The sequence below is a fragment of the Nerophis lumbriciformis genome, linkage group LG03 (assembly GCF_033978685.3).
Source record: "Nerophis lumbriciformis linkage group LG03, RoL_Nlum_v2.1, whole genome shotgun sequence".
Lineage (NCBI taxonomy): Eukaryota > Metazoa > Chordata > Actinopteri > Syngnathiformes > Syngnathidae > Nerophis > Nerophis lumbriciformis.
This window is the reverse complement of record NC_084550.2, coordinates 28,655,130-28,678,925: the sequence shown is the minus strand read 5'-3', so window position 1 is coordinate 28,678,925 and position 23,796 is coordinate 28,655,130. Positions and strand designations below refer to the sequence as shown.

Sequence of the window (23,796 nt, the reverse complement as noted above, 5' to 3'; positions counted from 1 at the left end):
GGTAGTGTAGTTGTTATATTTGCTAGCTCATAACAGCACATTGAGAGACACGCTTACGCGCTTAATTCAATACTCGCCGTCATTCCGGGTGGATTGACAAAAGACCTCCAGCCGCTAGATATTGGTGTCAACAGGGCATTCGAAGCTAGACTGCTAACTGCGTGGGAACTTCTCAGGGCTACCGCGCATGCTCGTAACTATCGTTGCATGCTGGGTAGTGTAGTTGTTATATTTGCTAGCTCATAACAGCACATTGAGAGACACGCTTACGCGCTTAATTCAATACTCGCCGTCATTCCGGGTGGATTGACAAAAGACCTCCAGCCGCTAGATATTGGTGTCAACAGGGCATTCGCAGCTAGACTGCTAACTGCGTGGGAACTTCTCAGGGCTACCGCGCATGCTCGTAACTATCGTTGCATGCTGGGTAGTGTAGTTGTTATATTTGCTAGCTCATAACAGCACATTGAGAGACACGCTTACGCGCTTAATTCAATACTCGCCGTCATTCCGGGTGGATTGACAAAAGACCTCCAGCCGCTAGATATTGGTGTCAACAGGGCATTCGAAGCTAGACTGCTAACTGCGTGGGAACAATGGAAGACAGAAGGCGAACACACCTTCACTAAGACGAGGAGGCAGCGCCAGACGACGCCAACATCTGCCAGTGGATCGTAAATTTGCCCAACTTTTCACTTCGGACACCGAAGACGAAGGATTTACGAATGAAGAATAACTTCAGAAAGTGAGCGCTATGTTTATTTTGTGTGTTGTGACATTAACGTTCGAGCAACATTATGTTGCTATTGCTCTGCACTATTTTGAATTTTACTATGTTTGTGATTGCACATTTGCGTACATTTTGGGAGTGAACAGAGTTGTTAGAACGCTGGTTTTTAATATATTATTAAAGTTTGACTGACCTATCTGACTGTTTTTTTGACATTCCCTTTAGCGCAGCGTAGGCGCGGCTTATAGTCCGGGGCGGCTTATTGGTGGACAAAGTTATGAAATATGCCATTCATTGAAGGTGCGGCTAATAATCCGGTGCGCCTTATAGTGCGGAAAATACGGTATATATATATATATATATATATATATATATATATATATATATATATATATATATATATATATTCATTCAACGACAACTCTCGTCGACCATTTGCTTGCTAGCTTTTTTTTGTCCTGAACAAACGATGGTTATTAAAAAAGAAAAGGAGTGTTATTGCAGCTGGAATGCATGTGATGTGTTAGAATAGTCATTTTGATGGAAAATCAGAGAAGCGGTTCGTGGAGTCGGGCTGGAGGCCTTTTAGCTCCGCAAGGTTTGATGAGGGTTTGAGTGTGCATGTGAGGAAAGTGGAGAATAATCCAGGTTCCAGAGACGGAACTGATTAACGGACTTATTGATAGTCATTATGGGTCTACCAGGTTATATATTAACATCCTTTTATCCCCCCAGCCCTAGCACAGACTGGGGTTTCTGCTCCGCCGCTCCCAGTCTGTGGAACGCTCTCCCTGACCACCTGAGGGCACCACAGACTGTGGATGCCAATTAAAAAAGGCTTAAAAACCCTTCTTTTTATAAAAGCCTTTTTTTTTAGATATATGCATACTAGTTTTAGCTATTTGGCTGTTCTAGTTTGTATTTTTTTTAATACACTGTAGCACTTTGCGGTTGTTTACTCAATGTAAAGTGCTTTTTACAAATAACATCTATTATTATTATTACAGAGTACAACAAACCCGTACATGTTGGCAGTTGTGCGGCTTCCAACCAAAAGCTAGTCATGATTAGCCGGGAAGTAGAGTTCCAGAAAGGTAATTAGTGAGTGTAATTACCCTCGTCTGAAGGTTCAGGCTCAGACATCACCACCGGGGCAGCAAAGTCATGGAAAGCCACGTCAGCCTCAACGGATTTCTGGTTCAGTCCTGTGTGAGAGGACACAAGTCAGAGGTAACACAACTCAAGTACAATATACACAACAATCATTCAAGTGAGTGGAGGATATCATTATTACAATTACAGATGTCATATTCAGCAATATTTCTATAAACACAACCTTCTTGGATACAAATCAGTATCAGTGGGTTCAAAGGACAGCAACACACTGGACTGGATGAACTGCTAACTAGGGATGATACTCGAAACCGATTTTCCCGGTTGTTCGACAAGAAAAGAACCGAGTCCTCGGACTCGAATCCCTTTTTGAGAACCGGCGCCCGTTATAGAGGCCACTATAGTAAAGAAAAAGAGTTGGTTCTTTATTCGAATCCCTGGGAACGAATCCCGTCCCGCAGGAAATGCCCTGTGTGACATCACAAGAAATGACGTCGCGTAGCTCAGTCATTAGGCGCAGATAGGGAAAGCAGGAAAAACAATGGACCGGGAAAAAGCGCTCCAAGGTGTAATAAAGTTCAAAACAAAAGGTATAATCCAATGAATAAGTTTACTGAGAGATTTGAGCAGGGTACAAACACATGACCAACACTTTTAGCACCAACCGGAAACATAGCAACCAGGCTAGCAACGCACCTCCTTTACGGCAGCTGTCGCAACGTTCTTAAAGCAACCGCAGCACATACATATATACACAACATATATGACATCTCCCTTTTTTTAACTTTTCTTTTTCTTTCCTTGTAAAGAAAACAAAATCACACTGTATATGTGTTGTCTGTCTAATTATAAATAATGCAGACGTTGGCTGAGTTCTTGACGTTTACTTTCACAGCGTGCTCATAACCTCATTCTTAGCTGCTGGCTGGCGACATGCAACAACACTTTTCGGGGCTACCGCGCATGCTCGTCACTCCCGTTGCATGCTGGGTAGTAGTTGTTATATTCCCTAGCTCAGGGGTCGGCAACCCAATATGTTGAAGGAGCCATATTAGACCAAAAATACAAAAACAAATCTGTCTGGAGCCACAAAAAATTAAAAGCCATATTACATACAGATAGTGTGTCATGAGATATAAATTGAATTAAGAGGACCTAAAGGAAACTAAATGACCTCAAATATACCTACAAATGAGACATAATGATGCAATATGTACATATAGCTAGCCTAAATAGTATGTTAGCATCGATTAGCTTGCAGTCTTTCAGTTACCAAATATGCCCGATTAGCACTCCACACAAGTCAATAACATCAACAAAACTCACCTTCGTGCATTCACGCACAAAAGTTTGGTGGACAAAATGAGACAGAAAAAGAAGTGGCATAAAACACGTCCTAGAAAGTCAGAGAAAGTTATACATGTAAACAAACTACGGTGAGTTCAAGGACCGCCAAAATTAGTAGGACAAAACGGCGCTCGCCAAATACTCGAATCAGTGAAGCATGTTTAATACAAACAGTGTGATTTATAACAATTAGGGAGGTTTGTGTCATGTTTGTCCTCCTACAGAAACCATATTAAAACAAAAAATATATTTTTTCCCCCTCATCTTTTTCCATTTTTCATACATTTTTGAAAAAGCTCCAGAGAGCCACTTGGGCGGCGCTAAAGAGCCGCATGCGGCTGTAGAGCCGCGGGTTGCCAACCCCCGCCCAAGCTCATAACATCACATCTTTCCCCCTATAAAGAAATAATGTTAACTCAATAAAGTGTATTTCTTTTTTTAGCTTTAACTTGTCATTTTTCAGCATTGTAACCACATTTGCAAACAACTTTTCTCTTCATAGAATGTTCTTTCAATAAAGAAATAAAGTGCAAAAATGTCAAAGCATCATAACAAACAGTTATGTCAAATAGCAGCAGAAGTGCACTTTTTGGAGAGCTGTATTATTTTCAGTTTTATGCCCAAGGGACTGATTTTATTTAACACTATATTATTATTTATACACCTATAGTGATCACAGAGACAGGTTGTTTTTGTGTTACTGTATATATTTGTTTTTATGAACAATCCCACTTAATGTACTTTGGGTAACAACAGTCAATATTTATTTATTTTTTTTTAAAAATTTTTAGGGGGGTAACAGTCAATATTTATTTATTTATTAGATTATTATTTTTTTATATATAATAAAAGTGAGTTTTGTTAAACCAAATATTGTGTTTTTTTTTCCATATACAACAACCTATCTGGACTCCATAAGAGAATCGATAAGGAATCGGTTCGATAAGAGGATTCGATAATAGGCTCGAACTCGATAATTTCTTATCAAACATCATCCCTATTGCTAACTGTGTGATATACTGCAGATTTACAGTCCTGGTCAAAAGTGTACGTACACTTGTAAAGAACATCATGTCATGGCTGTCTTGAGCAGGCATGTGATTTGACCACAATGAAAAAGACTGAAAACATTTCCGGGGGTCTGGGGACGAAGGCCCCCAGCCAGGTCCAGGGCGGTGCAGTGGGGGGACAAGGGGGGCGACGCCCCACGAAGCTCCTGGTTTTTCACCAATTTAACATGCTAAAATTAACAAAGACAGCACCATTTGAAGAAAATATTTTAGTGTTTAAAGTCATGAAAACATCATTAATAGAACATACATAACCCAATTATCCTAATGAATCACTGTATATGGTTCAGTCCCAACAGTATTTAGTCACTAAAAAATTATCAGTGGTGTAACAGGTTTGCCAAGATTTATTATTATACAAAATATATTTTAAAGTTAAGACTATTACATGATATATGCTATCAGAAAGTAGCATTCATTGTAAAATACATAACCACTAATGACAATTCAGTTTTAATGTATATGCCTAATTGACTACAAGTTTAGTTATAAATATAACAAAATACCAAATGTAAACATTTCATTCTTTTCGCCAAAATAGGATATAAATTTATGAAAATAATTAAACATGTTTAGTATTGTTTACTCATAATTGAAAATAGGAAATAATAATAATGTGAGGACAGACATATTGCATGAAACAAGTGTGAAAATATTTACCTTCAAGATTGTTACACCACTGACAATATTGTTTCAAGAGACTACATAAGAACTTAATATTACAAAATAGTATTATATGCAAATTTATTTCAAATCAATTGTTAACTGGAATCAATAATGCGACTCTTTGAATTTCTGTAATTTCATAATACATTTTCACGTGGCTTTTTATTTTTAGAAAAACCCATTTATATTTCGCAAAGCAATAATTGGTTAATATTTAAAACAAACATGCGTATTTCGCAAGCAAATATTTTTTAGCTTACCTCATTATTAACAACCCTGTCTGCAACTGAAGTGGGTTGTTTGAGTGGATCTTTCCTCTCGATGTCTACGGCAGTTGTCGATGTAAACAAAGGATGAAGTCCGTAATGTTTGCTCACTTTCGGTTGACATCCAAAAGTACCAGCTAGTGAAAAGTTCGTTTTCCTTGCTTCAAATTGTTTCATATGTTTTTGGCGTTTCGCATGTACTTCCAAAGCCTTGAAACCTCGTGATCCATAGTCAATATTATCATGACACCACGTGCACAAAACCTTTCCGGGACGATCGATTTTCCGAATAAAATCACCGAACAAAGTCGTAACTTCCTTCTTCCCAACAGTATCAGTGATTTCCCTTTCCATCCAGTCCCATCGAAACTTATTTTTGACATGTTTATCAATTTCGTTTACTCGTAAAGCGTCCTTTCTCTCGAGAACCGACATCGTTTACATATGGAAAATGGCGGTAATAACCATTATGAATGATGACGTTATTAACGTCATCATTCATAACAGATGTCCTGATTGGTCACAAGGAACATATCGACCAATCAACTACGGCGTAATATAAACTACGTCTCCAATCTTGATTTAGGGTCGGAAAAAAACCCGGAAAAACGGGAGATAATTATTTTTTTCCCCCGAGATTAAAAAAGACGGAATTCCGACTTTAGACGGAAAAATCACATGCCTGCTTGAGTTACCAATCATTCTTATTTTTTTGTGATCTAGTGATTGGAGCTCATACTTGTTGGTCACAAAAAACATTCATGAAGTTTGCTTCTTTTATGAATTTATTATGGCTCTACTGAAAATGTGAGGGTCAAAAGTATACATACAGCAATGTTAATATTTGCTTACATCTCTATCCTCCTTCAAAAGCGCACTAAAACAACACCTCCAGGCAACTTCAACCCTAAACTAACACCCTCCGCCCTCCACATCCCACCTCCCCGGATTGTAAATAACCAAATGTAAATAACCAAATGTATTTCTAATTTATATACATGTTCTTATGCTATCTGAACTCACTATGTTCTCTGCTCGCTGTATGATGCAAATGTTGATGACTGAAGTGCTGATATCAACCAAAGCCTCCTCATCCCACCCCCCAGATTGTAAATAATTCAATGTATATACTCTGATGATTAACTTGTGTGGTGACTATATTATGATGATAGTATATATTTGTACCATGACTTGATTAACGTGGACCCCGACTTAAACAAGTTAAAAAACTTATTGGGCTGTTACCATTTAGTGGTCAATTGTAGGGAATATGTACTGTACTGTGCAATCTACTAATAAAAGTTGCAATCAATCAATCGATCAATGTCCCTTGGCAAGTTTACCTGCAATAAGGCGCTTTTGGTAGCCATCCACAAGCTTCTGCTTGACCACTAAATTGCTGCAGTTCAGCTAAATGTGTTGCTTTTCTGACATGGACTTGTTTCTTCAGCATTGTCCACACCTTTAAGTCAGGACTTTGGGTAGGCCATTCTAAAACCTTCATTCTAGCCTGATTTAGCCATTCCTTTACCACTTTTGAGGTCATTGTCCTGTTGGAACACCCAACTTAAACTTAGACTTCCTTTTTATTGTCATTTAAATGTGAACTTACAGTACAGATAAGAAGGAAATGTCGTTGCATTAGCTCATGGTGGTCCAGGATAAAAGAACAATAAGGTGCAGATTATAAATAAATAGATTACTGTACAGATAAATAAATGGATGTATGTTACGGTATTTTTCAAACTATAAGTCGCAGTTTTTTTTCATAGTTTGGCCGAGGGTGCGACTTATAATCAGGAGCGACTTATGTGTGAAATGATTAACACATTATAATATTATTGATCTCATTCACGTAAGAGACTAGACGTATAAGATTTCATGGGATTTAGCGATTAGGAGTGACAGATTGTATAGCATGTTCTATATGTTATAGTTATTTGAATGACTCTTACCATAATATGTTACGTTAACATACCAGTTGGTTATTTATGCCTCATATAACGTACACTTATTCAGCCTGTTGTTCACTATTCTTGATTTATTTTAAATTGCCTTTCAAATGTCTATTCTTGCTGTTGGCTTTTATCAAATACATTTCCCCAAAAAAAGCGACTTATATACCGGTATGTTTTTTTCCTTCTTTATTATGCATTTTCGGACGGTGCGACTTATACTCCAGAGCGACTTATACTCCGAAAAATACGCTATATTGTCTTTATATTCCAGCCAGTTAATCCATTTTTGGGGGGGAATTGAGGGAATTATTATGATGCGTTCAAGTGTCTTACAGCCTGAGGGAAGAAGCTGTTACAGAACCTGGAGGTTCTGCTACGGGGGCTGCGGAACCTCTTTCTAGAGTCCAGCAGTGAAAACAGTCCTTGGTGGGGGTGGGAGGAGTCTCTGCAGATTTTCTGAGCCTTGGTCAGGCAGCGGCTTTTTGCGATCTCCTGGATAGGAGGAAGAGGAGTCCGAGACCCAACCTCCGGGGTGATGATTTTAGCTTGTCCTGAAGAATTTGGAGCTAATCCTCCTTTTTCATTGTCCCATTTAAAGCAGCAGTTCCATTCAAATTTGAATGACAATAAAAAGGAAGTCTAAGTCTAAGTTGGGTGTTCCAACAGGACAATGACCCCAAACACACCTCAAAAGTGGTAAAGGAATGGCTAAATCAGGCTAGAATCAAGGTTTTAGAATGGCCTTCCCAAAGTCCTGACTTAAAACGTGTGGACAATGCTGAAGAAACAAGTCCATGTCAGAAAAGCAACACATTTAGCTGAAGTGCAGCAATTTAGTAGTCAAGTGGTCAAGCAGAAGCTTGTGGATGGCTACCAAAAGTGCCTTATTGCAGGTAAACTTGCCAAGGGACATGTAAGCAAATATTAACATTGCTGTATGTATACTTTTGACCCTCACATTTTCAGTAGAGCCATAATAAATTCATAAAAGAAGCAAACTTCATGAATGTTTTTTGTGACCAACAAGTATGTGCTCCAATCACTACATCACAATAAAATAATAATGATTGTAAACTCAAGACAGCCATGACATGATTTTCTTTACAAGTGTACGTACACTTATGACCACCACTGTACACTTGTAATTAGTGTTAACAATAAAATATGCCATTCAAAATAAAGTACAGTCGTCCCTCACTATATCACACTTCAAAGTATGCAGCTTCTCCTCATCGCAATTTTTTAATGCTTATTCTATATATTTTTGGGGAAATTGAGTATTTTGAATCATACAAAAATTGCTAAGTGAAGTCAAAATATTATTATTATTGGCCAGTACTTGAGAGTACAGTATGTTTTATTATGTCTACCATGTTTATGTATTAGTTAGGGCTGCAACAACTAATCGATTAAAATCGATTATAAAAATAGTTGGCGATTAATTTAGTCATCGATTCGTTGGATCTATGCTATGCGCATGCGCAGAGGCTACTTTTTTATTTCATTTTATTTTTTATAAACCTTTATTTATAAACTGCAACATGTACAAACAGCTGAGAAACAATAATCAAAATAAGTATGGTGCCAGTATGCTGTTTTTTTCCAATAAAATACTGGAAAGGATAGAAATGTAGTTTGTCTCTTTTATCCGATTATTAATCGAAGTAATAATTGACAGATTAATCGATTATCAAATTAATCGTTAGTTGCACCCCTAGTATTAGTGTGTTTCCAACATGCAGACAGTTACAGTACATATTCACACTTTCTCATTACGACATGTACGAAAAGGAGCAGGAAGAAGCAGAATTTATTTAATGCTAAACCCCTTTTTTTTGTTTCATAGCAATTTGTAACATGTTCACTTCCTATGCGCCATCTGTAACACAAACAAACTAGGGCTGTCAAATTATTACAATTTTTTAAATAAATCTAATTAATCACAGGTGATTTACTCCCTTGCATAAGAAAAACATTTTCGGAAAAGACCCCGAAATTTGAACACACACACAATGTCATCCAGGAACGTTTTTTTAAAGTTTTACTTGAATGCATGTGGTTTATTTGCACAAAACTTATCTTATCTAAAGTTGTTCCAGGCTGTATTTTGGTGTGAAATTTCCCAGCGAGCGCAGCAGTCGGAGCATTTTTACTCACTTTAGTAGGGAGGTATGCGTTGATATAGTGGTTAAGGTAAAAGAGCTTGTCCGGTTAAAATAAATTGCATGATTAATCTAAGTGTGTTCATGGTAATAATTGTTGAGTTAACTGCCCTAAAAACCAACAAATACATTATTAAATACAATTATCCATTGAGTTATCACGAATAAATACTGTCTATATTGGATTAAAGTGGTATATATATACCGTATTTTCCGCACTATTAGCCGCACCTAAAAACCACAAATTTACTCAAAAGCTGACAGTGCGGCTTTTAACCCGGTGCGCTTTATATATGGATAAATATTAAGATTCATTTTCATAAAGTTTCGGTCTCGCAACTTCGGTAAACAGCCGCCATCTTTTTTCCCGGTAGAACAGGAAGCGCTTCTTCTTCTACGCAAGCAACCGCCAAGGTAAGCACCCGCCCCCATAGAACAGGAAGCGCTTCTTCTACTGTAAGCAACCACCCGCCCGCGTAGAAGAAGAAAAAGTGCGCGGATATCACCGTACGTTTCATTTCCTTTGTGTGTTTACATCTGTAAAGACCACAAAATGGCTCCTACAAAGCGACAAGGATCCGGTTCATGAAAAGACGCAATCTCTCCATCCGCACAAGGATTACTACCGTATTTCACAGCAACTGATATTCCTGTGAACCGCACTGTGGAACGGGAGCACGTACGGTGAATATTCGCACCACGGGGAATGAGAAGTCATCCTTCACTGTGGTTCTAGCTTGCCATGCTAATGAAACTTCCACCCATGGTGATATTCAAAAGGAAGACCTTGCCAAAAGAGACCTTTCCAGCCGGCGTCATCATAAAAGCTAACTCGAAGGGATGGATGAAGAAAAGATGAGCGAGTGGTTAAGGTAAGTTTAAGTTTACGCGAAGAGGCCGGGTGGCTTTTTTCACGCAGCTCTGTCCATGTTGATATACGTATGTTTGTGATTGCACATTTGCGTACATTTTGGGAGTGAACAGAGTTGTTAGAACGCTGGTTTTTAATATATTATTAAAGTTTGACTGACCTATCTGACTGTTTTTTTGACATTCCTTTAGCGCAGTTAGATGCGGCTTACAACACCGGGCGGCTTATAGGTGGACAAAGTTTTGAAATATGCCGTTCATTGAAGGCGCGGCTTTTAACCCAGGGCGCCTTATGGTGCGGAAAATACGGTAGTTATTTCTTCTCATAATGTATAAAAAAACATTTAGAAAGTCAAACAGGTTTTTATAGTCTCGCTATGAAAATGTTTGATTTAAATGATCCATTCCTACTTCGCGAAAAATTTACGGAAAGGAAATGACAGCAATAAATGAAGGACGACTGACTAGTAGGACTGAGCCATATGGACGAAAAAGTATATATCCATATATTCTTTACTTAAACTCAACTCGATATTCGATATATATCTCAATATATTTTTGGGTGATATATATATATATATATAATACATATAATATATATAATCTTCCTTATCAGTGTTGCGAGGGGTTTTCTTTGTGTGCAAAGGAGTTGGCTTTTCCGTTCAAATGTCAGATCAACTTGAGTAGCCGATATGAATGTATTGGTTAAACTGATCTCCTAAAGCTTTAGTAAAACTTGAAAATATTCCAATTCTGTCTTGATGGTCCTTCTTACTCAGCATATATGTCATCGAAAGAATTTGGGATTGACCAGTAACTTAGATTCCCTTTGAGGAAGAACTGGTTCGACGCAACAGTATTAACAATACTTTTATTAACCAGTTAGTCAAGATGGGTATTAACAGTACTTTTATTAACCCAGTTAGTCAAGATGGGTATTAACAGTACTTTTATTAACCAGTTAGTCAAGATGGGTATTAACAGTACTTTTATTAACCCAGTTAGTCAAGATGGGTATTAACAGTACTTTTATTAACCCAGTTAGTCAAGATGGGTATTAACAGTACTTTTATTAACCCAGTTAGTCAAGATGGGTATTAACAGCAATTTTATTAATCAGTTAGTCAAGATGGGTTTTAACAGTACTTTTATTAACCAGTTAGTCAAGATGGGTATTACCAGCACAGAAAATAAACTGTTTAAGTAGCACAGAATTACAAAACATAAATAAAATAGGAAAATATTATTTCTACGTGAAATAAATAAAGCTGTGTAAATACAAAATGTATCAAACTCAAATAAAATAAATACATTTGCAGGCAGGCACTTTTTAATTTCCCTTCCTGGTTCAATGACCTGCCTTATCTTGCCTCTGATTGGTCTAATCTCAACCAATGGTGACTCATCCTAGTAAACAACCAACCAATCATGGATGTTCTTATAGTCTTGGAGGTAGGAAGGGGAGGGCTTTAATAGAACAAGGAACACAACAAATAAGCAACGTTTGGCCATTTTAACGTGAAATAAATTATATCGATATTTTCTTAATTCATACCTTGTTTAAAAATATATCGATATATCTTACAAACTCCATGTATCGCCCAGCCCTACTGACTGGTAGTCAAACTTAAATGTACACATTAGTTTGCTGTGTATCACACTGACAAACAAGGACAATGGTTTTATTTTGAAGGACCGACGTACTTACCAAGCAGAATTTTGGCGTCCTCAAGGTCAAAGTCACCATCCCCGTCCTTGTCGTATGCTGCCAGCTTCCCTACAACACCCACAAAGGAGGAACACTTAAGAGCAGTGCTACTCAATTATTTTCTCTTACGTCCCCACTAGCAAGAAAAAAAACTTTTCGTCCCCCCTCTACTCTATAAAATTGTTGTAAGTACACCTCTGCATAGCATTGTATCCTTTTTAACATTAAATACACATTTAAAAAAAGAAAGAGAAATATAAATCAACTTACAATTACGAATAACTTTAATAACATTGTTTTCATTTTAAAAATAAATAACTAAATAAATAAATAGTGTCCTTATTTAAACAACAAATATTTGTGACCGATGAACCATTTTAATACTGAAGAATAAAATTCAATACATTCAATAAATTAAATTTAATCTGCAACAACATTAACTCTGGAGCACAATACAGTATATAAAATATACAAATTCGTAATGATTGTAAATCAAAACAAAAATAAATAAATATATATATATATTTTTTTTGTGTGAAAATAATTTGGATTGAGTTGCAATTCGTAATGATTCAAAAATTAAAAAAAAAAAAAAAAAAAAAAATCTATATACCGTATGTGTGTGTAAATAATAATAATAATAAAAAAAAATATATATATATATATAGATATATATATTTTTTATTTTATTTTTTTTATTTATTTATTTAGAATCATTACAAATTGCAATTCGTAATGATTCTAAATCAATTAAAAAAAAAGAAATATATATATATATTTTTCAAATTGATTTAGAATCATTACGAATTGCAATTCGTAATGATTCTAAATCAATTAAAACATTTTTTTTAAATTAAAAATAATTATATATATATAATGTATATATATTAATTTTTTAATTGATTTAGAATCATTACAAATTGCAACTCAATCCAAATGATTATTTTTTGTATTGTTTTTACACCTAGTTGTCCCTAAAGAAGTAGAAGTAAATACAGGGATGATGTGACTGCAGGCCTGCGAGGCAAAGAGCAGGGATGGCTGAGTACATGTTACATCACAAGACCTGGCACAAAAGACCTGGACTACCTTGAGTGCACTCCATATGTAATGGACTCCATCCCCCTTATTTAACCAGGATGGTCCCATTTACATCAGGTTTCATCAAACGTATATAAACCTCGTCCCACCCACTGGGTAAAACACGGCACACTGCTCAAAAGTAACCAATTTTTACCATAATCTACAGGGTTAATATAGTTCTTCTTTTTCTTCGCCTCCATTTACATGCTTACTTTTGTAATTCAAGTATTTATAAAATGTATGTATTGTTGCATTTGAAGCAATTGTATTCTGGATAATAAACGTAAACAATATTATTATTCATTATTGGTATTTTTATTGTTCTATTTAATTTAAATGTTGATCATTTTGGCTCAATAACAGCTTGTGTCCACTTTGTCTACTATTTTTTATGTCATTTAGACTTGACTGATGCATTTTGCAGCCTCTATACCTGGGAAAAATGTACAAAAATACTATAATTAAATATTACATTAATTTGTAAAAAAGCACTGCTTTGTATTTTGTGGCTTTGATGATTCAATTAATGGGGAAAATTGAGCGCACATGGGAGCGGTGCACCTATTTAAAGGGGAAAAAGACAATATTTGCACCGTCACACAGATGAAGCATGTTAGCAGGAAGTATTTGAGAGCAGCAAACAAGCAGAAACAAGGTAAAAGTTTATTCTGGCAGCGAACGCCATCTCATGTGTTTAACTTGCATAACAAATGTTGTAATTAAACACTCGTCAAGACATGTTGGCATCTCCACTTAGTTTGTCCAAACTCAAACTCCTCTAACCATTACCTTTTCAAATGTGTATGTGTTCAATTGTTAATTAAATTATCACTCAAGTCTTTTTCCATCCATCCATCCATTTTCTACCGCTTATTCCCTTTTGGGGTCGCGGGGGGCGCTGGAGCCTATCTCAGCTACAATCGGGCGGAAGGCGGTGTACACCCTGGACAAGTCGCCACCTCATCGCAGGGCCAACGCAGATAGACAGACAACATTCACACTCACATCCACACACTAGGGCCAATTTTTGTTTAGTTTAATTATTTATGTACAGTGGTGGTCAAAAGTGTACATAGACTTGTAAAGAACATCATGTCATGGCTGTCTGGAGTTTCCAATCATTTCTACAACTCTTATTTTTTTGTGATGTAGTGATTGGAGCACATACTTGTTGGTCACAAAAAACATTCATGAAGTTTGCTTCTTTTATGAATTTATTATGACTCTACTGAAAATGTGAGGGTCAAAAGTATACATACAGCAATTTTAATATTTGCTTACATGTCCCTTTGCAAGTTTACCTGCAATAAGGCGCTTTTGGTAGCCATCCACAAGCTTCTGGCAAGCTCAATTTTTGTTTCATCTGACATCACATGGACAAAGATAAGACCTTCTGGAGGAAATTTCTGTGGTCAGATGAAACAAAAATGGAGCTGTTTGGCCACAATACCCAGCAATATGTTTGGAGGAGAAAAGGTGAGGCCTTTAATCCCAGGAACACCATTCCTACCGTCAAGCATGGTGGTGGTAGTATTATGCTCTGGGCCTGTTTTGCTACCAATGGAACTGCTGCTTTAAATGGGACAATGAAAAAGGAGGATTAGCTCCAAATTCTTCAGGACAAGCTAAAATCATCAGCCCGGAGGTTGGGTCTTGGGCGCAGTTGGGTGTTCCAACAGGGCAATGACCCCAAACACACCTCAAAAGTGGTAAAGGAATGGCTAAATCAGGCTAGAATGAAGGTTTTAGAATGGCCTTCCCAAAGTCCTGACTTAAAGGTGTGGACAATGCTGAAGAAACAAGTCCATGTCAGAAAAGCAACACATTTAGCTGAACTGCTGCAATTTAGTGGTCAAGTGGTCAAGCAGAAGCTTGTGGATGGCTACCAAAAGCGCCTTATTGCAGGTAAACTTGCCAAGGGACATGTAAGCAAATATTAACATTGCTGTATGTATACTTTTGACCCAGCACATTTTCAGTAGACCCATAGTAAATTCATAAAAGAAGCAAACTTCATGAATGTTTTTTGTGACCAACAAGTATGTGCTCCAATCACTACATCACAAAAAAATAACAATGATTATAAAGTCAAGACAGCCATGACATGATGTTCTTTACAAGTGTACGTACACTTTTGACCATCACTGTATTATTATCTATATACTGGTTACATGCTACAAAGCATTTTTTCCATTTTTAACTTAAAAAAAAATAGTTTTAAGCTTGAGGCTAACTTAGCATGTAATGTAGGCATTAACTTAGGGCGCGGCATGAAAGCAAACATAAAACAGTAAGGGGGTATAAAACAGTAAGGGGGTATAAAACAGTAAAGGGGTATAAAACAGTAAAGGGGTATAAAACAGTAGGAGGGTATAAAACAGTAGGAGGGTATAAAACAGTAAGGGGGTATAACAGTAAGGGGGTATAAAACAGTAAGAGGGTATAAAAAGGGGCATGAGTGTGATTGGTGTGTCCACTCAATCACCTAGCAACAAGAAACAAACAAGGCAGGCAAGGAGCACTTGGATCATCATAATAATAATAATAATAATAATAATAATAATAATCTCAACCGGGTCATGTATTTTTTTTCTATAAAAGAAGTAAGATATCATGTTTCTCTTGTGCAATTTCAATCTTATTATAAGATAAGGTCAGCAGAAGAATCATTGTTTATCGCAACTTTTTTCCCTAAAAGATGAGGCAAAAAAGTGTCTTTTATTCCATTACTCCAACAAATTAATCTCTAAATACGAGAGATGTCCGATAATGGCTTTTTTGCCGATATCGTCCAACTCTTAATTACCGATTCCGATATCAAGCGATACTGATATATACAGTTGTGGAATGAACACATTATTATGCCTCATTTTGTTGTGATGCCCCGCTGGATGCATTAAACAATGTAACAAGGTTTTCCAAAATAAATCAACTCAAGTTATGGAAAAAAATGCCAACATGGCACTGCCATATTTATTATTGAAGTCACAAAGTGCATTCTTTTTTTAACATGCCTCAAAACAGCAGCTTGGAATTTGGGACATGCTCTCCCTGAGAGAGCATGAGGAGGTTGAGGTGGGCGGGGTTGGGGTGGGTGGGGGTAGGGGGTAGTGGGGGTGTATATTGTAGCCCGGAAGAGTTAGTGCTGCAAGGGGTTCTGGGTTTTTGTTGTGTTGTGTTTATGTTGTGTTACGGTGCGGATGTTCTCCCGAAATGTGTTTGTCATTCTTGTTTGGTGTGGTTTCACATATTTGTAACAGTGTTAAACTTGTTTATACGGCCACCCTCAGTGTGACCTGTATGGCTGTTGACCAAGTATGCTTGCATTCACTTGTGTGTGTGAAAGCCGTAGATATTATGTGACTGGGCCGGCACGCAAAGGCAGTGCCTTTAAGGTTTATTGTACTTCTCCCTACGTCCGTGTACACAGCGGTCTTTTAAAATGTCATACATTTTACTTTTTGAAACAGATACCGATAATTTTTAAACCGATACCGATAATTTCCGATATCACATTTTAAAGCATTTATCGGCCGATAATATCGGCAGTCCGATATTATCGGACATCCCTAATAAATACTTAAAATGTATTGATATCTGCAGACTTATTTGCATGTATTGATATTTCTTATGCAGGGCCAAACATTATTGTGGTAAAAAGAAGGAAAATACATACAGAAAGTCTTGACCAATGCAAGTTTAAAGTCATGTGGACTCTTCTGATTGCCAACAAGCTGATTTGTTTGTGTCCTCCCAGCAATCAGGGTGACTGACAGTGAGGAATGGGAGTTGGACTACACATAAATACTCATTTATTTCCACTATCAACCATCAACTAACTCTCTGATTCCTTGCAAGGAATGAGAAGAAAAAAGTAAAAATGATAAACAGCAAATGTCACCTGGACAGTATTGCAGATTTTTTTTTTAAAACATACCATAGACCAGTGTTTTTCAACCACTGTGCCGCGGCACACTAGTGTGCTGTGAGATACAGTCTGGTGTGCAGTGGGAGATGATCTAATTTCACCTATTTGGGTTAAAAATATTGTTTTCAAAGCAGTAATTATAGTCTGCAACTGATGTGTTGTTGTTGAGTGTCGGTGCTGTCTAGAGCTCGGCAGAGTAACCGTGTAATACTCTTCCATATCAGTAGGTGGCAGCAGGTAGCTAATTGTTTTGTAGATGTCGGAAACAGCGGGAGGCAGTGTGCAGGTAAAAAGGTGTCTAATGCTTAAACCAAGAATAAACAAAAGGTGAGTGCCCCTAAGAAAAGGCATTGAAGCTTAGGGAAGGCTATGCAGAACCAAACTAAAACTGAACTGGCTACAAAGTAAACAAAAACAGAATGCTGGACGACAGCAAAGACTTACTGTGGAGCAAAGACAATGTACATCCGAACATGACAATCAACAATGTCCCCACAAAGAAGGATAAAAACAACTGAAATATTCTTGATTGCTAAAACAAAGTAGATGCTGGAAATATCGCTCAAAAGGAAGACATGAAACTGCTACAGGAAAATACCAAACAAAGAGAAAAACAAGATGTAAAACACTACACACAGGAAAACAGCAATAAACTCCAAATAAGTCAGGGTGTGATGTGACAGTACACCTACTTTGAGACAAGAGCTATAGTGATGCATGCTTGGTTATGCTTTAAAGTCATATCCAACAATTGCGACAACGACTTTTTACTGTCAACCGAGTTTCGTTTTTTTAATGATTTCTGCTGGTCGTGTGTTACATATTGTAAAATGTGCAGATACCTCAACTTGCTGTTGCCATGATCCATCATACTGTACTGTCTGCAAAATTCAATAAAAATATTTGAAAAAAAAAAAGAAAAAAAAAAGTACCTCGGCTCCAAAAAGGTTGAAAAACACTGCCATAGTCAGACCACAACCACCTTAGCCGCGCTCACCCTTTAGAGCACAGCTCTGATTCCCTGACACTAAACCTGCAGAAAAATAGCTCTCAGGTTTCTCTATGTTTACATTTTCACTTTATGAAGCATTTCTTACATATTCCTTATTTAGATTATTGTTAAGTGTTCAATGTGATTTGACTGTTTTGTTGACATTGATTGTTTTCCATGCTTGTGTTGACATTTCCTTTCTGCCTTGATTATAATCACAGGAATGTTACATTTATGATAAAATATATTATTCTCCTGCTCCTAATTTCCCTAGGTCATAAAAAAATCAATAATTATTTATATAAATCATTTTTTACAATAATTACTACATAACAAAAATTCATTTCCATAGGTAAATAAGAATAACAGGGCAAATTAATGTTACACAGCCGTTATTTCCTAGCACTAAACCTGCATTAGATAGTTATTCTCAGGTTTCTCTATGTTTACATTTTCACACTATTTTCTTACACTTTATGAAGCATTTCTTACATATTCCTTATTTAGATTATTGTTAAGTGTTGAATGTGATTTGACTATTTTGTTGACATTGTTTGTTTTCCATGCTTGTGTTGACATTTCCTTTCTGCCCTGATAGCTGAGGGATTATAATCACAGGAAGTTACATTTTATATATTTTTCTCCTGCTCCTTATTTTCCATAGGTTATAACAAATATCAATAATTACACTTATATCGTGATATATACCTTTCAGCCGTATCGCCCAACACTAATGCATAATATGAACTAGTGTTGTCCCGATACCAAAATTATTTATTTATTTATTATTACTTTTCAGTACTTTTCTAAATAAAGGGGACCACAAAAAATGTCATTATTGGCTTTATTTGAACAAACAATGTTAGTGTACATGAAACATATGTTTATTATTGTTTTTTAGTCCTTAAATAAAATAGTCAACTTGTCTTTTAGTAGTAAGTAAACAAACAAAGACTCCTAATTAGTCTGCTGACGTATGCAGTAACATATTGTGTCATTTATACACCTATTATTTTGTACACATTATGAGGGACAAACTGTAAAAATGTATTATTAATCTACTTGTTCATTTACTGTTAATATCTGCTTATTTTGTGTTTTAACATGTTCTATCTACACTTCTGTTAAAATGTAATAATCACTTATTCTTCTCTTCTTTGATACTTGGCATTAGTTTTGGACGATACCACACATTTAGGTATGGATCCGATACCAAGTAGTTACAGGATCATACAATAAAATATAATACCTAATAAACCAATGATAATATGGTTTAGAAATACTGATGTAAAGGGTAGGTGTCGCCCTGTTTTCTGTTTTAACATGTTCTATCTACACTTCTGTTAAAATGTAATAATCACTTATTCTTCTCTTCTTTGATACTTGACATTAGTTTTGGATGATACCACACATTTAGGTATGGATCTGATACCAAGTAGTTACAGGATCATACATTGGTCATATTCAAAGTCCTCATGTGTCCAGGGACATATTTACTGACTTTATAAACATCATATGAATTTTTTTTTTTTTTTAAACGAAAGAAAATGTTGTGATGCCAAAAAATATCGATGAAATCATAGTAGTATCGACTAGATAGGCTCCTGTACTTGGTATCATTACAGTGGATGTCAGGTGTAGATCCACCCATGGCGTTTGTTTACATTGTGACACCGGTGAGCTACGGTGTGTAATGAAGCATGTTTAGCTATTCCTCGTCCTTGTAAGAAACTTACTTTATTTGTCGCCATGGAGACCAGGATTAGTGAATCAGAAGTAGCTAAAACACTGCGGATGGACGTTAGCTTCTAGCAGTGTTATAACTTAACTTTTAACACCAAAATGCGTCCATTCTCCCTTTTCTGTCTACACACTGTCTGCTTGTAAGTACTCTGTGCGTGTGCGCTGCCCAACATGCTCCTCTGCTGGTAAAACCAGCAATGTCACCACGTGACGACGACGGGGGCGTGAGGTGGGGATACGGCACCGCTACTTTTTAGAGGCGGTATAGTACCGTATATGATTCATTAGTATGGTGGTAATATACCGTATTTTCCGCACTATAAGGCGCACCGGATTATTAGCCGCACCTTCAATGAATGGCATATTTCATAACTTTGTCCACCAATAAGCCGCCCCGGACTATAAGCCGCGCCTACGCTGCGCTAAAGGGAATGTCAAAAAAACAGTCAGATAGGTCAGTCAAACTTTAATAATATATTAAAAACCAGCGTTCTAACAACTCTGTTCACTCCCAAAATGTACGCAAATGTGCAATAACAAACATAGTAAAATTCAAAATAGTGCAGAGCAATAGCAACATAATGTTGCTCGAACGTTAATGTCACAACACACAAAATAAACATAGCGCTCACTTTCTGAAGTTATTCTTTATTCGTAAATCCTTCGTCTTCGGTGTCCGAAGTGAAAAGTTGGGCAAATTTACGATCCACTGGCAGATGTTGGCGTCGTCTGGCGCTGCCTCCTCGTCTTAGTGAAGGTGTGTTCGCCTTCTGTCATCCATTGTTCCCACGCAGTTAGCAGTCTAGCTTCGAATGCCCTGTTGACACCAATATCTAGCGGCTGGAGGTCTTTTGTCAATCCACCCGGAATGACGGCGAGTATTGAATTAAGCGCGTAAGCGTGTCTCTCAATGTGCTGTTATGAGCTAGCAAATATAACAACTACACTACCCAGCATGCAACGATAGTTACGAGCATGCGCGGTAGCCCTGAGAAGCGTTGTATGCTGGCAGTTAGCACGCTGTGAGTAAACGTTGAGAACTCAGTTAACACGCCTCGTCTGCATTATTTATAATTAGACAGACAACACACTTAATAGGAGCCATTTTGGGGTCTTTACATAAACACACAAATGGAAATGAAACGTCACATATCCCAGCATGCACCGCGCGCTTCTTCTACGGGGAAAAAAGATGGCGGCTGTTTACCGTAGTTGCGAGACCTAAACTTTATGAAAATGAATCTTAATATTTATCCATATATAAAGCGCACCGGGTTATAAGGCGCACTGTCAGCTTTTGAGAAAATTTGTGGTTTTTAGGTGCGCCTTATAGTGCGGAAAATACGGTACTAGTACCGGACGGTATACCGTACAACCCTAATATGGTCACTGGACCATTTGGAACATAACAGAGGAATCAATGACGTAAACCCCGTCTTTGACGTTAAAATAGACAGGATGGCAGAATGGCACATGCATGAAAAATAAAAAAGTAATTCATATAGAATGATAAAGAACTGTCCGTCAGTCAGCTCGGCATGTGGGAGCTGCGGCCAACCACCATGGCCCCGCACTCCCTTCCCTCTGTTGCTAGATATTTGGAGATGTACTGTACATTGTAATATGTATGTGTGCTTTGCTATGGAGATTTTTCCCCACTCCAGAATGGGCCCCCTTAGGAGCCCAGTCTAGATTGTATTTTTTTACTCATCCTTCCCCAGCGTTTGACCTTTTTCCCATCTTTTACGGGGCGCCTCGTGGCGACCCATCAGCGTTCCTGTTCTGTAACCCTGTACACTGTTTGTTTGTCTCATCTTGAACGGGTTTGTGCTGAAAAAAAAGTTTTGTTGTACTTGTGCAATGACAATAAAGACCTATCTATCTATGTATCTATAGGACAAACAGTAGGAATCCCCTGGTCCGCAGCAGTTCTAACTGGCCATAACCTAGGTAACAGCACCACAGCCTGTTAAAATGTGACTGCAGTGCTAGGGGGAGTTAAGTGGATCAGCACAGTCACGGTTGAGAGCCCAAAAGGCAAAGCTCTTAATTCCGGGGATGAGCAGCGGCACACCCTCACCTGAGGGCACCAGCTTGGGGAAGTGACCCGCACATCAAGAATGCACATGCAAGCCAAAATGACTCAAATTAAAAATAATATGGATTTTAAGTAGCCAGAAGAATATTGTCAAATATTGCCAAGAAAGTACATAGTATGGCTATTTATTTCTTCTATTTATTAAATATAAGTGTGCATTTTGCAGCACATTAAACTATGTGCTCAAAAAGTTTAATTAAATCTATAATAATCACCTCCATCACGCCAAATAATGTATAAGTGGTATGTATTTTACCAAGTAGCATTATCACTGGAGGACGAGGCTAAAACATGTTCGACGCCGAGAGCAAGCTAACGCTAAGATGAGCTAGCTGAAGTGGGCAGAAATAAATGTGACTTACCGAGAACTCCCTGGTAGTCCACCAGGTTGAAGTAGACCACCGCTATGGACGTCCACACACCCAGTAGAGCGAGAACTATAAACCACGTGAAGAATGTGCTGCTGCTGGACTCAGACTCCGCCTTCTTTCGGTTCTTGGTCGGCGCCTGGACCTTAGTACCATCTACAGCAAAACACAGACAGGGGCAGTTTTGCAGCAGGTATCCTTACACGTGTCATACCACCCCATCCCACATGCCACAAATAGATTACAGTCCTGTGGGAAACACATATTTTAGTTGTATTTGGGCGTATTGACGCTAGCTCATTCAAACTAGCGTGAATGCTCCAATGCTGAAGTTGAAGTGAAATGCTGACAGAATTTAGCATGAATGTAAGAATAGTTTGAATGTTGAAGAGTTTTTGAATTTCCAGGAAAACCGGAATTTGGTTTGGAACTTGGGAAAGTGTTAGTTTGAATGTCCAGGATGAGTGGAATGTGTTGATGTTGGAATGGTTTGCATAGCTTGAAAAATGTGGGAATTGTGCAACTTGGAAAAATGTCCCATTCATTTCAATGGGAACTTCCTGGAAATTTGGGAATTTTGGGAAAAGCGTGATTTTTTTCCAAAATGATTAGGAGCATGAATGTCCTGAATGAGCTGAATTGGTTGGTGTTAGAATAGTTTAAATCGGGCAAGAAATGAAGTAGTAAATGGTATTAGGGAATTTCGGGAAAATCTGGATTTTTTTTTTAACTTAGAAAAAGAGTAGTTTGAATTTCCAGAATGGTGGAATGTGTTGAAGGTGCAATGGTTTGAATGGGTTGAAAAATGTGGGAATTGTGCAACTTGGAAAAATGTCCCATTCATTTCAATGGGAACTTCCTGGAAATTTGTGGGAAAGCGGGATTTTTTTGAAAATGATTAGGAGCATGAATGTCCTGAATGAGCTGAAATGGTTGGTGTTGAAATCGGTCATGAAATCTTAAATTAGTAACAGTTTTTAATTGAGAAATTCCTGGAATTTCAGGAAAACCTAGAATTTTTCAAGTTCCTTAACCAACTTGGTTTTTGTCCTGAATCTGAGGAGTGTTTTGATGATGGAACGGTTGAAAATGTGAAAGGAGTAGTCGAACTTAAGCGTGGAAATAGGTTACCAAAAAACAGGAATTCCTGGAAATTTGTTGAATGTTGAAAAATGGTAGTTTGAATGTCGAGGATGAGTTGAATGTGTTGAATGGGTTGAAGAATGTGGGAATTGTGGAAGTTTAAAAAATGGCCAATTCATTTTGAAAGGGGAAAATACGAAAAAAAATGCACACAAAAAAAATAGAATTATGGGAAATCCGGGAATTTGTTCTTAGAATTGTTGAAGTAGAGCACACAATTCCAGAACAGGCTGAATATTTTAAAGTTGGAACAGTTTGAATCAGATGAAAAATGTGGAAGTTGTGGAACTTTGAAGAATGTCTCATTCATTACAATGGGAATTTCCAAAAAAATTTGCCAATTTCGAAAAAAGCCAGATTTTTTTCAAAAATTGTAAAAAACTTGCAAATGGTCAGAATGAGTTGAAATTGTTGGAATTTTTCAAAGTCGGTCGAGAAATGTTAAAGTAGTGACATGTTGAATTGAGAAATGGTACTACGGAATTCCTGGAATTGCGGGAATTTTTCCAGTTCAAAAAACAACTTTGTTTTTTGTCCTGATTAAGAAGAATG

General features: G+C 37.3%; 1 protein-coding gene across 2 annotated transcripts in view; it reads right to left on the bottom strand.

Annotated features, from left to right (window-relative positions):
* asph (aspartate beta-hydroxylase) overlaps window positions 1-23,796 on the bottom strand; it is a 50,227-nt gene that overhangs the window by 17,709 nt on the left and 8,722 nt on the right. For both annotated transcript variants that reach the window (XM_061936416.2, XM_061936425.2), the window contains exons 3-5: window positions 22,096-22,257; window positions 11,891-11,959; window positions 1,846-1,935 (exon numbers count right to left, since the gene is read on the bottom strand). In XM_061936416.2, the coding sequence (XP_061792400.2) occupies window positions 1,846-1,935; window positions 11,891-11,959; window positions 22,096-22,257 (321 nt within the window). The remainder of the gene's footprint in view (window positions 1-1,845; window positions 1,936-11,890; window positions 11,960-22,095; window positions 22,258-23,796) is intronic.